General features: G+C 39.7%; 1 protein-coding gene across 5 annotated transcripts in view; it reads left to right on the top strand.

The window, feature by feature from the left end:
* The window catches only part of THADA (THADA armadillo repeat containing), a 287,667-nt gene that overhangs the window by 87,681 nt on the left and 184,633 nt on the right, over positions 1-15,353 (top strand). For all 5 annotated transcript variants that reach the window (XM_028514640.2, XM_036027907.1, XM_036027906.1 and 2 more), the window contains one exon: positions 1,185-1,276. In XM_028514640.2, coding sequence (XP_028370441.1) covers positions 1,185-1,276 — 92 coding nt within the window. The remainder of the gene's footprint in view (positions 1-1,184; positions 1,277-15,353) is intronic.

Here is a 15,353-nt window from a genome sequence, read left to right as displayed (position 1 = left end):
GTTTTATTTGGCCTCAGTCTTTGCCCCTTTCATTTGTTGCCAAAATTTCAAAATAGTGAGATTTCACATAAGAATCCGGGTTTCTGGCTTCCCTTGAGAAGGAAGACAGTCTTGGCAGCACTGGACTCACACTCTCCCCCGTGGCGACCAGGCAGCTGACCGCGAGCAGTGACTTCACGGCCCGTCCTCTGCTGCTCCTGTCGCTGGCTGGGCCTTGCGAGCATCTTGAGTTTGCGGCCCTTACTGCAGTGGCTTCAGAAGCTATTTTCTAAATCTTACATTGTTACTTTTAATTACCCTTCTTACAATGCTCTTGAAACATGCCGTGTGATTGTGACAGCTGTCCAACGAGAATATAAGCTCTGTGTTGGCGGTCGTGTGTCTTCTCTTTCTGTGCGTTCTCGGTGGTGCCGGCGCACACACACACCGTAGTGAAGTCTATGTGTTTGCACCTCTCTACTCCGATTTGGAGAGGTAATGGAGGGAGCCCAGTCATTCACGATATTTTCATGATATACCAGAGCATCTTGATGTATTGACTTGGAAATAGATATGCTCTATTACTATCATTTTGAAGAAATTCATGTTTATTAATGATTGTTCTTTTCTCTTATTTTAAACATAAAAGAACTAGTTGTCTCAGATAATTTTAGAGTTAAAGTCATTTTATTAGGTTGCTGGCATTGTATTGTTAATACAACATTTTGGATATTAATATTATCTTGGCCATATTAATAATGTGGATCATTTTAGTTAGGCTTTATAAATATTCTCTCATAGGTATATGATTACAGAAAATAAAGGGGAAGAGCTGAGCTTTTTACTGGAATATTCATCCTCAGAAAGGATATGAAAAATGAATTTATTTTTTTTAAAGAAATGTTATTTGGTGATGTGAGTGCAAGGAGATGATGAAAACAGTTGGTAGTGGTGATACAGGTATAGGGAGGAGCTATGTTGTGTGCTTGTAGCTGTTTTGTAGAGTTCAATTTAAGAGGATGTTGAGTCAATTACTACAATGGTTTTGAAAATTATCTTATTTTTATGAACACAAACCATATTTTCTTTAGCCCTGCATTAGCAAATTGGGTAATGATTTTGAATGTCTAGTTTGAACACTGTAAGTGTTGGTCTCACGCCATGAATATTTCTTAACCCTTATTGTGTATTTATTTTTACTTTAGGTGAGAAATTCATCCACGCTTCTCTTCAGTACCTTGATCACCAGAATATTTGGAGTTAAAAGGGGAAAGGATGAACTGTTAAAAAAAAATACGTAAGCTCCATCTAATGCTAACTTTACTTTTTATAAAATATTGTGTTAGCCAAAAATAAATTTTGGTATTTTGATTAGTTTTATAGATTTATCTAGAGCATAACACTATATAAATACTATAGTAAATTAACCTGTGCTGCCAAATTCTAATTCTTGGGCAAAAATACCTATGGTTTAATAAATAGATCTTTCAAAGCATTGAAAACATTGCAAGGTAGCAAGGGCTGAAATGTGGAGCTTGTTTCTCAACACAACAGCGGAAGTTTTTTGTTTCTCTTGTCTTCAGGTATTCCTAAAGTGTCCTGAATTGTACTAGTACTTGTGTCATCAAGTACTAGCTTATGTAATATCTTGCTTTTTTTTTTCCTTTTAAAATTTAATCTTTATTGTATTTTTTCCGTTATCATCTGGTCCCCTTATATCCCCGTCCCCCCAGCAGTCGCCACACTGTTGTCCATGTCCATGAATCCCTTTTTCCTTTTTGTTCAATCTGTCCCCTCCCTGATCCCCCCACTAGCTGTCATCTGTTCTCCATCTATGAGTCTGTCCATTTTCCTTGTTAGTTCAGTTTGTTCATTAGATTCCACGTATGAGTGAAATCATATGGTATTTGTCTTTCTCTGACTGGCTTATTTCACTTAGCATAATATTTTCCAGGTCCATCCATACTATCACAAAGGGTGAAATTTTCTTTTTTTATGGGCAAGTAGTAGTCTATTGTGTAAATATCCCATAGTTGTTTCATCCGCTCATCTACTGATGGACACTTATTTTGCTTTTCTGGCTGGAAGTTTAAATGTGTATGATACAGTCATGAGTGACATGTCTCAGATTACTTGTGCATTAAACTCTGTAACCAAAAGGAGCAGTTACAGATGTTGGTCACACAGAATAAACAATACTTTTTACTTAGGTCTATTGTGTTACATTTACTCTCTAAGATATTTTTCTCTTAAGGTTTTTTAATGTCTGGAAGGAAATCTCATGAAACATTTATATTGTGGGTAATTTTTAGATACAGCACACAGTTCTGTTGGTTTTTAAAGAGGAGAAGCTTTGAATAGTTTGTTTTTCTCTTCGGAAGATTTAGTGGTAGTCTAGTGACTTGCAGTTCTGAACACTAGATGTCACTGTTGCTGCATGTTTAAATACTTCCTTCGCAGGCTCCAGTTTGTTCTAGTGATCTTTCCTTGATCTAAAGATAAATCAGGCCTTATTCCTCTTCTACCTAAAAAAGTGGATTATCACACTTTCAATTTAGATTTTAAGGTTTTGTTTATTAAAATGTATTTTCTTGTGATGGAATTAGAAAATATCGTGACATGATTTTATTATACACTGTTGGTAATTCTAGTGAAACTTACTGGTAGTTTTGAATTGTCATTTAAATCGCTACCTATCACCCTATAAAATTCAATAAATATTTAAAAGGAAGGCAATTGGCTATTAGTATGAATCCCCTGAGCATATTCAGGAAATACCAGACAGATTTTTTTAACCAAGTTATGTTTTTAAAATAATGATAAGTCTTGGTGACATAACTCAGTTGGTTAGAGCATCGTCCTGATATGCCAAGGTTGCAGGCTGGATCTCTGGTCAGGGTGCAGCCAGTGAATGCATAAATAACTGGAAAAATAAGTCGATGTTTCTCTCTTCCTCCTCCCACTTCTCCTCTTTTTCTCTCTCTAAAAAGAGAATAAATAAATAATAAAATAATGATAACATTATTCCTTTGAAGGATGATTATAATTTTTACTATGTAGCTGGTTCCTAGAGAAATTCTTCCTCTCTGTAGTTTGAAATCACTAATACTTGTTTCTCCTTAGCTTGGATGATTTTTGGTAGTAATTCTATAAGATGCCAAAAACTTTAAAATAGTTTGGTCATATTATAAAGCCATTATAGATAGTGGTATAAATAAAACATATGAGGTTATCAAACAAGTGAAATTAATATTTAAAATAGAACTTGGAAATGAAGAAATGCTTTTTTTCTCTTTTACTTTTTATGGAATGAATGATTCTTGGTTGTGTAATTAAGTTTGACTATGTCCAGGAGAAGTTATCAGATTCATTTCATCTAGGTTTCATCTGAAGGAGGGTGGAAGAATAGTAGCACAGTGGAACCACACTGTTTTAATCTTATGCCCAAGGCATGCTGATGGGAATGTCTATTATAAATTCATTACTCTTAAATTAGGAAGGTTACAAAATAGATAACTTTCCTAGAAAGAGGGAAATGGAATATTCATATAATTGTTTTGTGAGAAGTTGAAAAGTGGAATTAAGAAGTTGATTTTTTATTTTTACCGTGATGAACATTTTTGCTAAGAGCCTTTAGCTCAATATACCTAACGATTGGTGTAATCATTATGTACACAAGGCTCTGTTCTCTGTTTAACCCTTGAAGAGTATACTGTTCGGCAGTACCCACTAGATTTGCTCTGCAAAACCTTCAGTGTCTTAAATTTGCTATTACTTGTCATGATTCTTCTAGTTGTAGTTTGTTTAATTATGTCACTTTTTGTTGAAATGTTTATATGCCTGCTCCCTGTGGTATTAACTCCCCGAGGGGCAGACCTTTTCCATCTTCTCTGTGTATACATAGCGGGCACTTTAGGGATGCTCATCATAACGAAGTCCTGTTGGTTGGTTGGTTGGTTGCTCAGCCATCGAATGACCAAACTCAGCTGACGGGACCTCACAGACTGTTAAGTCTGCTTTCCCAGCCAGTGACCGTTCTGCACACAATCTTGAAAATGGATGCTGTTGTTCAGAAGGGGACTGGACATGAAAAGAACATCTGCCTTTGCTACCTCATGAAAAAAAAGAAGTCTAGGTGTAAACAGACTTGGTTTCTAGGCACTTTGCTGCCACTGGCGATGACCTTAATAGATTCCCTTATCCACTTCGTGCTTCAGTTTCTCCGTCTGTGTGCCAGGAATAACGAGACCTGTGCTCTGTGCTCGTAGGGCTGTGGTGAGGATAAAACAAACGATTAGCAGTTCATTTTCTTTTAAAATATTGGAAGTCCTGTGCAATTAGAGATATGATTTGTTTTTTTTCTCTGTTACCACTTTTGTTGTACTTATTTCATTGTCTTACAGTTACACTGCTTTTTGAGGACAAGGTCAGTAACTTACCCATTTCTGTATATCTGCTGCCTGGTGTACTGTCTGGCATGTAATAGGCATACAGAAATACTTGCTTAATGAATAAGTAAATTTTTTTTACTAGAAAAGAGATAAGAGTTCTTGTTCCTACTTCTGCCTTTGTTGCTATGTACCCACAATAATCAACTGAGACAAGTTAGTTAACCTCTCTGGGCCTTGTTTTTTTTTCTCTAGGAGATTTTCACTGTCTTCAGTGTCTCACTTGTGTAAAGTACTCAGCTGGGGCTTTGCATGATTGTCACTAGACTTGCGAGTTTGGTAAACTGTATTCCCAGTGCCTGGAACAGTAGCTTCCTCGCAGTCGGGACAGGAAGTTCCCTTGTCATATGTAAAGAAAGGAGCAGGTGTTCCGCTTCCCCGTCGTTAAGTATGTAGTGTGCATGCAAAGGGACTGAACTCTGAAGCTCGTTAGTCTTATTCTAGATGTGTTCTTTGGATTACGGACAGTAAGAAAATCTGAGTTTTTAAATAATGTTACTACGTTTAAATTTTCTAAGGCTTCATTTTTTTCTCTTTGCTATTCCCTGACTGACTTGGCCTGAAGAGTGAACAATTAACTCTGTGTAGAATCAGCACTTGCCCAGCTCTGCGATCTGGGGGGTGTGTTGGGCTTTCCGCAGCAGCCCCCGTGTGCGGTGTGAGTGGGCTCACCTTGAGAGTCCCTCGTTCCTCCTACAGGCAGGGGCTAAGCAATGTGATCTCTACCTCTAGGTCCTTCCCTCTGATGCCCGGGTGCATTAACCTTCGTCTATTCTAGGCCTAGGTTGATGACAAATACCAATGCACAGCAGTCTGAGAGCTTCATGTTAGACTTTGCCAAAGCCCTACACAGGTGCTCAGTGCACAGAGAGTTCTATAGCTTTTGTTTTCTCTTTATTTTAAATCAGTCATTCAGCCAGTGTGAATTTGTAAGCGTTTGTCATGAATTCCATTGACATGAGAAAGGAGTATAATAAAACTTGGAACTTGCTCAGGGAGTTTACATTTCAGTTTGGGAAACAAAAGTCGTTATTTGTAAAACAGATACAGAAAGAAGACAACATATAAAAGTTGCACAGTGTGAGTAATGGATGTATTAGAAATTCATGAATGGGAGAGTTGAGTGGAGTATTTGGGAGAAAGTAGTGTTCTTATAAAGCCTGGGAACGAGGGGGTTTGGGGGTACATGGAAATACATAGGTTAAAAGAAAGGAACCAAGGCCCTGGATGGGTAGCACTGTTGGTTAGAGCATCATCACTATACGCCAAGGTTGCGGGTTCAGTCCCCAGTCAGGGCACATATAAGAATGAACCTCGGAATGCACAAATAAGTGGAACAACATATGAATGTTTCTTTTTCTCTTTCTTTCTCTCTCACTCTTTCTCCTTTCCCCTTCCTCTCTCTCCTTTCTTCCCTCCCTCTCAAATCAATAAATATTTTAAAAAGAGGGACAAAATAATAATAATTTTATGTGTTGTTAAGTACAGTCTGTATTCTGTCTTGTTAGAGACAGCTTATATTCAAATTAATAGCTTAGGGCGTTTTAAAAGCATCACTAGGTACAAATAAGGTCATTTATAATGACAGCTTTAGAAGATGTTAAATTGTATTTGTTTTATTTTCCTGAGTATAAATGACAGAGAGTGATTTTAGTTATTTCTTTTAATATTTGAGTGGTCTATGTCTGGAAGGATCCTCTGAAGGGCTTCTAATCTAGTCCAGCCACTGCTTGTAGACAGATTTTGAAGCAGTTTCCAGACAGACTGGCTTCTCTTCTGTTCTTCCTGTTTTCTAGGAAGAGATTCCACGAGTTGCTGTGGTCACCCACTCCATTGTTTAGGAAAGAATTGGGCTCTCCAAACTAAAATTGAGAGCTATCGGGCAGTTGGGTTTTTACATTTTAAAGAATGCAGTTATTAGAGTTCAGAGTAGCTTTTTTGCTGTGAACCACATCGTAGTTTGTAGGAAGTGCCTATTTGGCCAAACTGAAAATCAGAATTTTCTTTGTGCCAGGACAGTCTTAACAGCCCCAGACCTAAAGGAGTCTCATTTTCTCCATTCAACAAGCACTTACTACATTTTTACTCTGGGCCAAGCCCCCTGCTGGGCACTGGGATCCAACGATGAACCAGACATGCCCCCAGCCCTAAGGAAACTGGCAGTCTGGAGAAGAATACGGCTGTCGTCTGCTGTGCCAGAGCCTCAGTTCCACCTGAACAGAGGAGGGGGTGGGAGCGTGTGTTTAGTGCCCGTTTGTGTGCTGGGCACCTGCCAGACCAGTTACAGGCGTCTCCTTTAGCCCTCACCACAGCCCTGCGGAGTGGACGGTCATCCTCGTGTTACAGAGGGGTAAGACCCAGGTTAGTGAGATTTAGTCATTTGCCCAAGGCTGTAGTGCCTGAGTGGCAGAACATAAACCCAGTTCCGTCTGCAGCACACCTGCAATTTGCACACAGCACTCGTAGCTCCCCCGTGAGCAGGGACTCGCCTGTTTGGAGTCAGGCTGCAGATTTTACATCGTCAGACTCGTGAGAAATGAGTCGCTTCACGCAGCGTCTCATTGTGGATTGAGAAGCTCCCTCTCCCGCATGGCAGGTTGATTTTAGGAGGAAAGATGGAAGGACACCATGGAGAAGTTTGTTTTGAAGTGACTTTAAGACGCTTTCTGTGGGTCATGCCTTTTGTTTTAAGAACGTTCCCTTCCCCCACGAGCACCACACTCTGTTTTCATGCAGACAAAGGGAAGGTGTGGGGGGAACAGGTCACCAGGGTCCTAATGTCACACGGTGAAGCCAAGAAGGTAGAAATCTGTTCGTTTAGGTTGGCGTGTAAGGGATTAATTAAATTACTCCAGTAGGACGTTGGTGTGGCTGATGAGACATTTACCTCGGGAAAAGTTCTGTATTTGATGATAGTTTGGTGCTGCGGGGAGAGGGTTTGGGAGTTTTGTGATAATCCTTGTCTATGGTGTGATGCCTTTTAGGGTTAACCTAATGTTTTTCTGAATCTATGCTTACACTTTTCATTCACGTCTTTAATAAAAATATAATAACTGTAAGTATTATTAGTTCTGTGTTTGAGAGAACCTAAGAAGCCATCTAGCCCCATTCTCATTTTGCAGATGTAAAAATTAAGGTGCAGAAATGCTGAGCGATTGATTGTTCGAGGTCACGCGGCCAGTGCTGGAAACACGTGCGGCGGTTACTCTTAGCTCACAGCAAGCCCAACTAGAACGTTTTTAAAAATTAGCTGACTATTTATAAATTCAGTTTCTATTAGCAACAGTAGTGCTAGTTTGGATTCCATAATGTGAAATTAAGCTAGGAGCCCCAGGGCTCTGATGACAGTCTGGAGGAGCCATTCACGCATTTGCCACAGTTGCTGGTAGAACCTTCCATCTGACTCTTTAGGCAGAGTAGATAATGGAGAATTTTTGCAGACTGAGAAGTAAAGTCTTGTATAAGCCTTGTTAAGAAGTTCAGTATATGAATTAAGTCTATACTGACACTTCGGCCTACTGAAAAATTTCATGTTTCAGGGTTTTGTTCATTCTTAGTTTCATGGATTGCAGGTAGGAAAACCACAAATAAAATTTTTAACAAAAAAAGAAGCTCTTAAAAGATACGTCCATGAACTTGAAGTGGGAATTAGTCATTGTGTCCGCAAATATTGACTCTTGCATGGACTAAGTATTCTTTGTTCCTAAGCACTGCTTCAGGCCGTTTCCTTCTTTAATCACTAAGGCATTGTTGCTGTAGTTTGAGCATGTTCTATGGAATCTTGGCAATGCATGTATCCTTTTTCTGCATATTAGTAAAAGCATGAGTAAATATTTTTTCTCAGCTTTGGTATTTTTGTAGCTTACATTCTAAATGAACCAGACTCACAGAATGTAATACCAGGATTACATAATTGAAGACATCAGGATTGCTTCCAGGACTCTGAGATTACAGGCAGTGTTTGTTGCTCGTTTAGTACCTGTAGAGAATACTGCAGAACCACTTTCCAAATGAGAAAGTGGAGTCAAAGAGGTTAAATCCGGAGAAGACGGTTTCTTTGGAATCTTGGTGGTGTTTTTTCTTTATTCAGAACTTGGTCCTTATAACTGTTGATTTTAGTAATGTATAGTTTAGAAATTATAGAATTTCCAACTATTGTTACACACCAAACTTTTTTATAAAATACAATCAATAAGATTTTTTCATTGAATACTATGTACCCTGGCACTCTAATATGTACAAAAGTAGTTATTACATGGTCTTGGATTTGAAGGAGTTTATCACTTACTGAAAGATAACACCAACACATGAACTAGTGTAGGGAAAAAAATGAGTGTCAAACTCTCTAGTACCGTTAGGCAATAGGGGGGCAGAGGAGGATGAGGTCAGGTTCATGTAGGAGGTAGGGCTCCATCTGGACTTGAAGGATGGGCAGGATTTGGGGGGATAGAGAGGAGAGTGTTGCATATGAGATTATATAGCATGAACAAAGATACGGAGATCAGAACACACATTGTAGGTCTGTCTGAGAGAGTTAGAAGAGAAGCTAGACTAGGACAGAGGGGACATTATGAAAACATGTATTCATTCATCTTTTCCCCTAGAGCAAGGATTCATTGAGTACCTCCTCTGTATAAGCAAAACACTAAAATAGGTTCTGAGACTATCTCATTGTGTAAAACAGACATACCAAGGAGGCTAGTTGGGATTTTTATATGACATTAGGAATAGTTTAGAAGTTTTTGTATTGGAGTATTCCACAAGAAAAGCATTGTTCTAGGAATCATTTGACAGGTGATTGCATTCTGCGTCCCTGGCTGGTGAGACTGGAAAATGTGATGCAAGACCCTTGAAGTGACTCACTTGTGAATCCCTTGTACTCTGTAGATTGTTACGGCGTGGCTCCAGCTTGGTGCGACTATTGCAGCATTTATTCTTTTTTGTTAACTTCTAACTTGATTAGTGGCTATGTTAGAGGGGGATATGACTTACATTTTAAGGATTACTAGTTTCCTCAATATTAAATGATATTTAGTGAAAAACAGATTCTAGAGTCAAGTAAGTTTCTGAAATACTGGATTAAAAAAACTCCTTAGGACAGGACTTCTGAAAACATTTAATATGCTGTCGTGTGTTACGTGAATCTTCAAGAGTGTGACAATATGCTCAATAACACTCAGTACCCCCCCCCCTAAATTATTTGACCGTGGAAAACTCTTTTTTAAAGAACATCTATTACCACCTTGTGTTCCATCAGGCGTATCTTGGGGGATTCTGGTTACGGCATGTGAGAGGCGTGTTTCTGATCATTAGGAATGGTACCATCTGTGAGAAGGGAAAATATTCATTTCAGATCTATCTTGGCAACAGCAGAAAGGCTTAGTTCTACTTGCATTTAAGTAAACTATAAATTTTCTCAAGCTGTCAGGGAAAAAACTTGCAGTGGTATCCTAGCATATAGTAGATAGTCAATAAATATGAATCATTGAATATTTTATTTTAAAGATTTTATTTATTTTTAGAGAGGGGGAAGGGCAGGAGAAAGAGAGGAAGAGAAACATCAATGTATAAGAGATACCTCAATCTATTGGTTGCCTCTCGCAGGCCCCCGACTGGGGATCTGTCCCGAAACCCAGGCACATGCCCTGACTGGGAATTGAATTGGCAGCCTTTCGGTTTGTAGCTGGCACCTAATCCACTGAGCCACACCAGCCAGTGCTAGATATAATCAGTTTCTAAGTCAAAAACTGCTACTATGTAGTATGAAATGTCTCCCTGGTTCGTAGCTAACAAGCCAGCAGACTGTTCGCGTGGTTTGTATTACAAACCCTGACGTGCCCACATACTATAATATGGAGTTTTGTTGTTGTGAGGCTACATGGTTTGAAGTCAAATGATCTTTCTAAATTTATTGGAATTGGTACTTAATTATTTTGATTTATGAACCAAAAGTCCCTCTTCTGTTTATATTGAGCATAGATTTTTGGCGTGACTTTTTGGCCTCTGAACTCTGACTGATCTCTTTCTTAATCTGCCAAGTTTCTCTCTTTTCCCTCCCCCAAACTGTTACCGTTCTGTTCTGTACAAACTGCCTCTAGAGAAGAGGAACATGGGGCTGTCTGGGTCAGGGCAAACCAGCTGCTCCGGACAGACGATGGGGTCAGACTGGCTATGTCTGACAAGATCAGTAAGTCTGATCCAGTTGCTAAAATCTTTGAGGTCTAGAATTTTCTACTCTGTAAACACAGTTCTACAGCCATCCACTGCCCTCAGTGCATCTTTTTCTTCCTTGCATTTATCTCTGCGATCACTCAATTCATGAACAACTGATTTAGATACATAGAAATGGTCAATTACAGACTTCCTCCCCTTCATTCACTTGACCCCCTGCAGTCAGTGCCCTCCTAGGCCACTAGTTCCGTTTTTGGCAATCGGTGGCCTCATTTAGGTGATCCAGCATTTTTTCCCTTCATCATTCATTCAACAAACACACTGAGGGGAGTACAGACATTTATAAAATATGGTCTAAATATTTGAAAGACAGCAAAGGATAGACTTGAACTTAACTGGAATGCAAGGTGGAACCCCATAAAGTACTCTGCTTGCTCCTTTCCTCTCCTTTGGGGAAAGTCCGTGTGCCGCTCCCGTTTCCTCCCTGCATGCCACTGCATAACTGCACCTCCTGGGAAGTGCTTTGTAGCACTCTGCAAACACACATCCTCTTTAGACCCCTTCCTCCTCCTCATCCCGGTGCTTCTGCCATTTCAGCAGGAACACCTCACCTGACCATTTCTTCTCTACTGTGCTGCCTTCTTTGTTCTATCTGCGTGGCAATAAATGACTCAGATCCTGACCAGTAGACATTAGAGCAGTACCCCTTCTCCCCTACCTGTATTTGGGAGTAAAATTCCATACACTGAAAAGTATCACTGTCTTCTGAAAGTGCTGAGTGCCCGATTTTCCCCAGAAGCACACCACAAGTCAGTTTCTCTGTCTGCTTTATACCTTCATTAAGCCAACTTTTCCTGAAGTTTCAATGTTTTAGGTGAATAAAAGAGAATTTCTCTTTCCTTGGTGTTTCTCTTGCTTTGATTAGCTACTACTATTGCAATGGCATAGGTTTGATTTTTTATCAGTGTAAGCCTTTGATGTTTCAATGGGGAAGTGAAGAGAGTTCTGTGGAGGGCCAGCGGTTCCACTGCGTATGATAGTTACGTCTTTGGAAAAACATACTTCAGCTGCCACACGATCATTTATAAGTTGTGGCCTTTCCACAGCTGGGCATGGCATTCTTCAACACTTGCTCATCTTTATCTTTCCTGTGTCCAGCTCTGACTGCCTTCAGCATCGTGCTGCTGTGCGCTGCCAAACTGGTTGGCTCAGCCACGGAAACCGAATTCCATGGGATTCGTGGCATTTTCTGTGGAGGTTTCTTTCTCTGGAAGTCTCTTCCTGCCCCCCAGCCATTAAACTGAAATTTAATGATTCTTCAAAGTTTTGTGTGTAATATCACTCTAGCATTTTAAAAACTACATTCCTTATAAAGGACCTATCATAATTTACCTAGGAGGTAAACCCTTACTTAGGGTGTGACTAGTCTTCAGATTCTGTTTATGTGTTGTCAGATTTCTTGATAAATCGATCATCTTGAAAAAGTTTCTCTAGGTTGCCTTCCCGCTCAGGAATTTTCACTGGCTCTCTGTCCCCTGTGGTCTAAAGGCCACGCCCCTTTAAGTAGCTTCTTCCTTCTCTGTTGAACCTTTTTGTTTTAACCAGCTGCCTACCAGTGAGCATTTACATTCCATCTAAATTTTCCACGTTATAAAAAGGGGATCAGGGAATATCCTCATGTATTTTATAGCTTTGCCCATGTTTTTTGGATTATTTCTTTGGGATAGATGATCAGAAATGGAAATACTGGGTTAAAGAATATAAACATTCCATGAAAATGATAGCCATACTTCCTTTAAGTAAGAAGATATCAATTTACAAATTTACCAGCATATATAATCTTCCTAGTAATTGGTATTATTTTTAATGTAAGTTTAAAAGAATGCGAGAGGGAACATTGCCATGTTGTTTTGATTTATATTGCTTTTATTACTGGTGAGGTTGAACATTTGCCCACATTATTCGTTGGTTAATTGTATTTTCTGCAACTTAGCTTTCAAGGCCCTGTACAATCTGGACCCACCCTTTTCAACCTTATCTCCTGTTGTTCAAACCCACAAATATTTATTAAACTCCTGCCAACAACCGACAAATACATATACTCTAATCAAGCTAATGTCCCTCCTGTTCTTTTGAATGTTATGATTTTTCTTTTTGCTTTTGTTCATGATTTTCTGCTTCTGAAATGCCCATGCCTTCTCTTCTGCTCACAGTATGCCGGTTTTCCCAATCCTCTGAAGCGCAGGCTGAGTCTTTTCTCCTCTGGGAAGCCACAGAGAAAAGGCTGACCTGGCTGGGCCTTCCTTGAGAGCGGGGCCTGTGTCCGATGCCCTCCCCACCCCCACTCCCCCTTTTTTTTTTTACTTCAGTGCCTCATAAAGGGTCTGCCTAGCATAGGAGACAAAGAAGCAACAAAAAGTATTGAATGTGTTAGGTCAGATCTAGATTTTCCTTTTGGCTCTGACTTTGGGCCACTTTTTTAGTCCCTTGAGCCTCAGTTTCTTTATCTCAGCATCATCAGGAATTGGGGATAGGGTCTGAGTTGCACGGAGTAAATGTGATAATGCTTATGAAGGGCCTGGCGCTCTCATTTAGTGAGGATTGTTTTTAGGTTGATTGGTTGGGTAAACCGGTCCTCCAGCACTCACTCCTCCGTCTCCCCTTCCTCCGGACTGCTCCTGGTGCGCCCCAGAGGACGCGCGCTGTCTCTTTCCTGTGTTGGTGGGCTTGTGAATTAGCTGTGTAATCCCAGGTGAAGCCCAGGTTCTTCCAGGGAAGGATCGTGGTTTCAGTTGGTTTCGCATCCTGACAACTGCACGGGTGAACACTGATTGGATGAGTGTCGTGGTGCACCTTTGATGGCCATGAAAATGAGGACAAAGCCACAATGAGGACCTTATTTTTCACGTTTTACTAAAATCTTTACTGGATTTTACTCAGAGAGATTGCTTTATCCTAGGGCCTTTACGAAATGTTTAGTTTTGTTGCTTGTTCAGCCAAATGGAGTTACTTACTCAGGAGAAAATGGTAAAAATATCCAGATAACACCACCAGATTTCACTTTTCCATACAGTGTTTCAAAATGTTGTATTCATTAGTATTTGTGAGAAACCTTTGGTTAATACCACAAGAAGTCATAAACTAAACCAGATTTCCCCATTCTTAACTTTCACATGACTTGGATTAACAACAGTGTTACTCCCTAATTTACACCTGGGATTTCCAAATTGTCTCAAAAAAGCTGAAACAATGATTCATATTTAGTCGCCATGGGGACTGGGTTATTTTCATTTATTGAAAATATAAACAACAAAAAAAATATCCTGGATAAAGATCTCCATGTATTTTAACTAGTGACAGATGCTATGATCAGAATTTCTACTTAAGTCAGGCATTTTTGACGTACACCTCAAGCCTCGCAATTAAGCTTTATGCCTTTCCAAGCATAACAGTTAACCAATAAACCCAAATATCAGCCTGGTCTGGCTTAGCTCAGCGGTCTTTTGATTTCTTCCAGTCTGTTTGATGTGGAGGCTTATTGAGATTTATCTACTGAGCCGTTCACAGTTCGTGGGGCTGAGAGCACTGGCCGTGTTGTGTAAGATTCCGTTAGTGACAGCAGCAGTGCATGGCCACCTCAGTGGGGATGGTTTAGTCATGTACTGGTCATGGCTCTGTTGAAATTTTTAAGACTTTTGTCAAGCATTTTAATTAATACTAGTGATTTTTCTAATTTCCTAGTTTATACTGTGAACCTCAAAACAGATGGAATTTAACTGGTTCAATGTAGTGGAAAGTTTTTTAACTTTCTGTAGAAATCTCTATGTAGATTCTGAAAACTTTCAATTACTTGGATCAGTTTATCCACAAGGGAAATAAAAATAGAGATACATTGTAATCAATTATAAATATTTGCTATATGGGAAGTCAGACATCATTCTGTTATATTGTTTGTGATAGCAGTAGCACCAGTATACCCAACTTTATAACATAAAGGCTGCAAAGGACTTTTCATATACTTACCTCCTGTAATCCTGGTAGGAATACTCGGTAAGGTAAGTGTTATTGTCCTCTTCCTGAACAACACACTTGGGATATAGATTATTAATTCGCTACATGTCTTATATCTAATGTGAAGCAGGCCTGGTGTTCAAATTCAGATATGACTCCTAATCCAGTTATTTTCCCACTTAAAGAACACTAAAGCTTTTTTCCTATAATATACAGTGTTTCCAAAAGTAACAAGTTCTGCCAAGTAGATTTTCAGTCACATCTTCTTTCCTAAGAAGTAGAGTAAAATTACCCATGTTCACCTTGCTGGACATAAGAAAATAAGACCATATTGGAAGAATAGTGAAACATTGATTCTTCCTGCCTCAGATGCCCCATATCAAATGGGAAAAATACTAGCATTTTTCTCAAAGGATTTTGAAGCAGATTAAGTGAGTTAATGCATGCAAGGAAATTAGAAGTGTGCCTGGCACAAAGTAAATAACAATACCTTTAGCTATTGTTAGCATTCACTTACTCAGCAGTGTTTGTGAACCCACTGCCACGTGCCAGTTAATGTGCTGGGCTTCAGGAGACAAGTAAGTAAGTTCAAATCTTTGCCTTCATGGGGCTCATGATCAAGCGGTGTAGACATGCTTCAAACTACACGCCATTGTAGTGCATGCTGTGTGTAGAGGCACGCACAAGGGCATCTGGACGCACGGAGTGGGCTGAGGAGCAGCTGTCGGAGGAGACTTCCTCTAC

This window comes from Phyllostomus discolor, chromosome 6 (assembly GCF_004126475.2).
Source record: "Phyllostomus discolor isolate MPI-MPIP mPhyDis1 chromosome 6, mPhyDis1.pri.v3, whole genome shotgun sequence".
Lineage (NCBI taxonomy): Eukaryota > Metazoa > Chordata > Mammalia > Chiroptera > Phyllostomidae > Phyllostomus > Phyllostomus discolor.
This window is presented reverse-complemented; position numbering and strand designations above follow the sequence as displayed.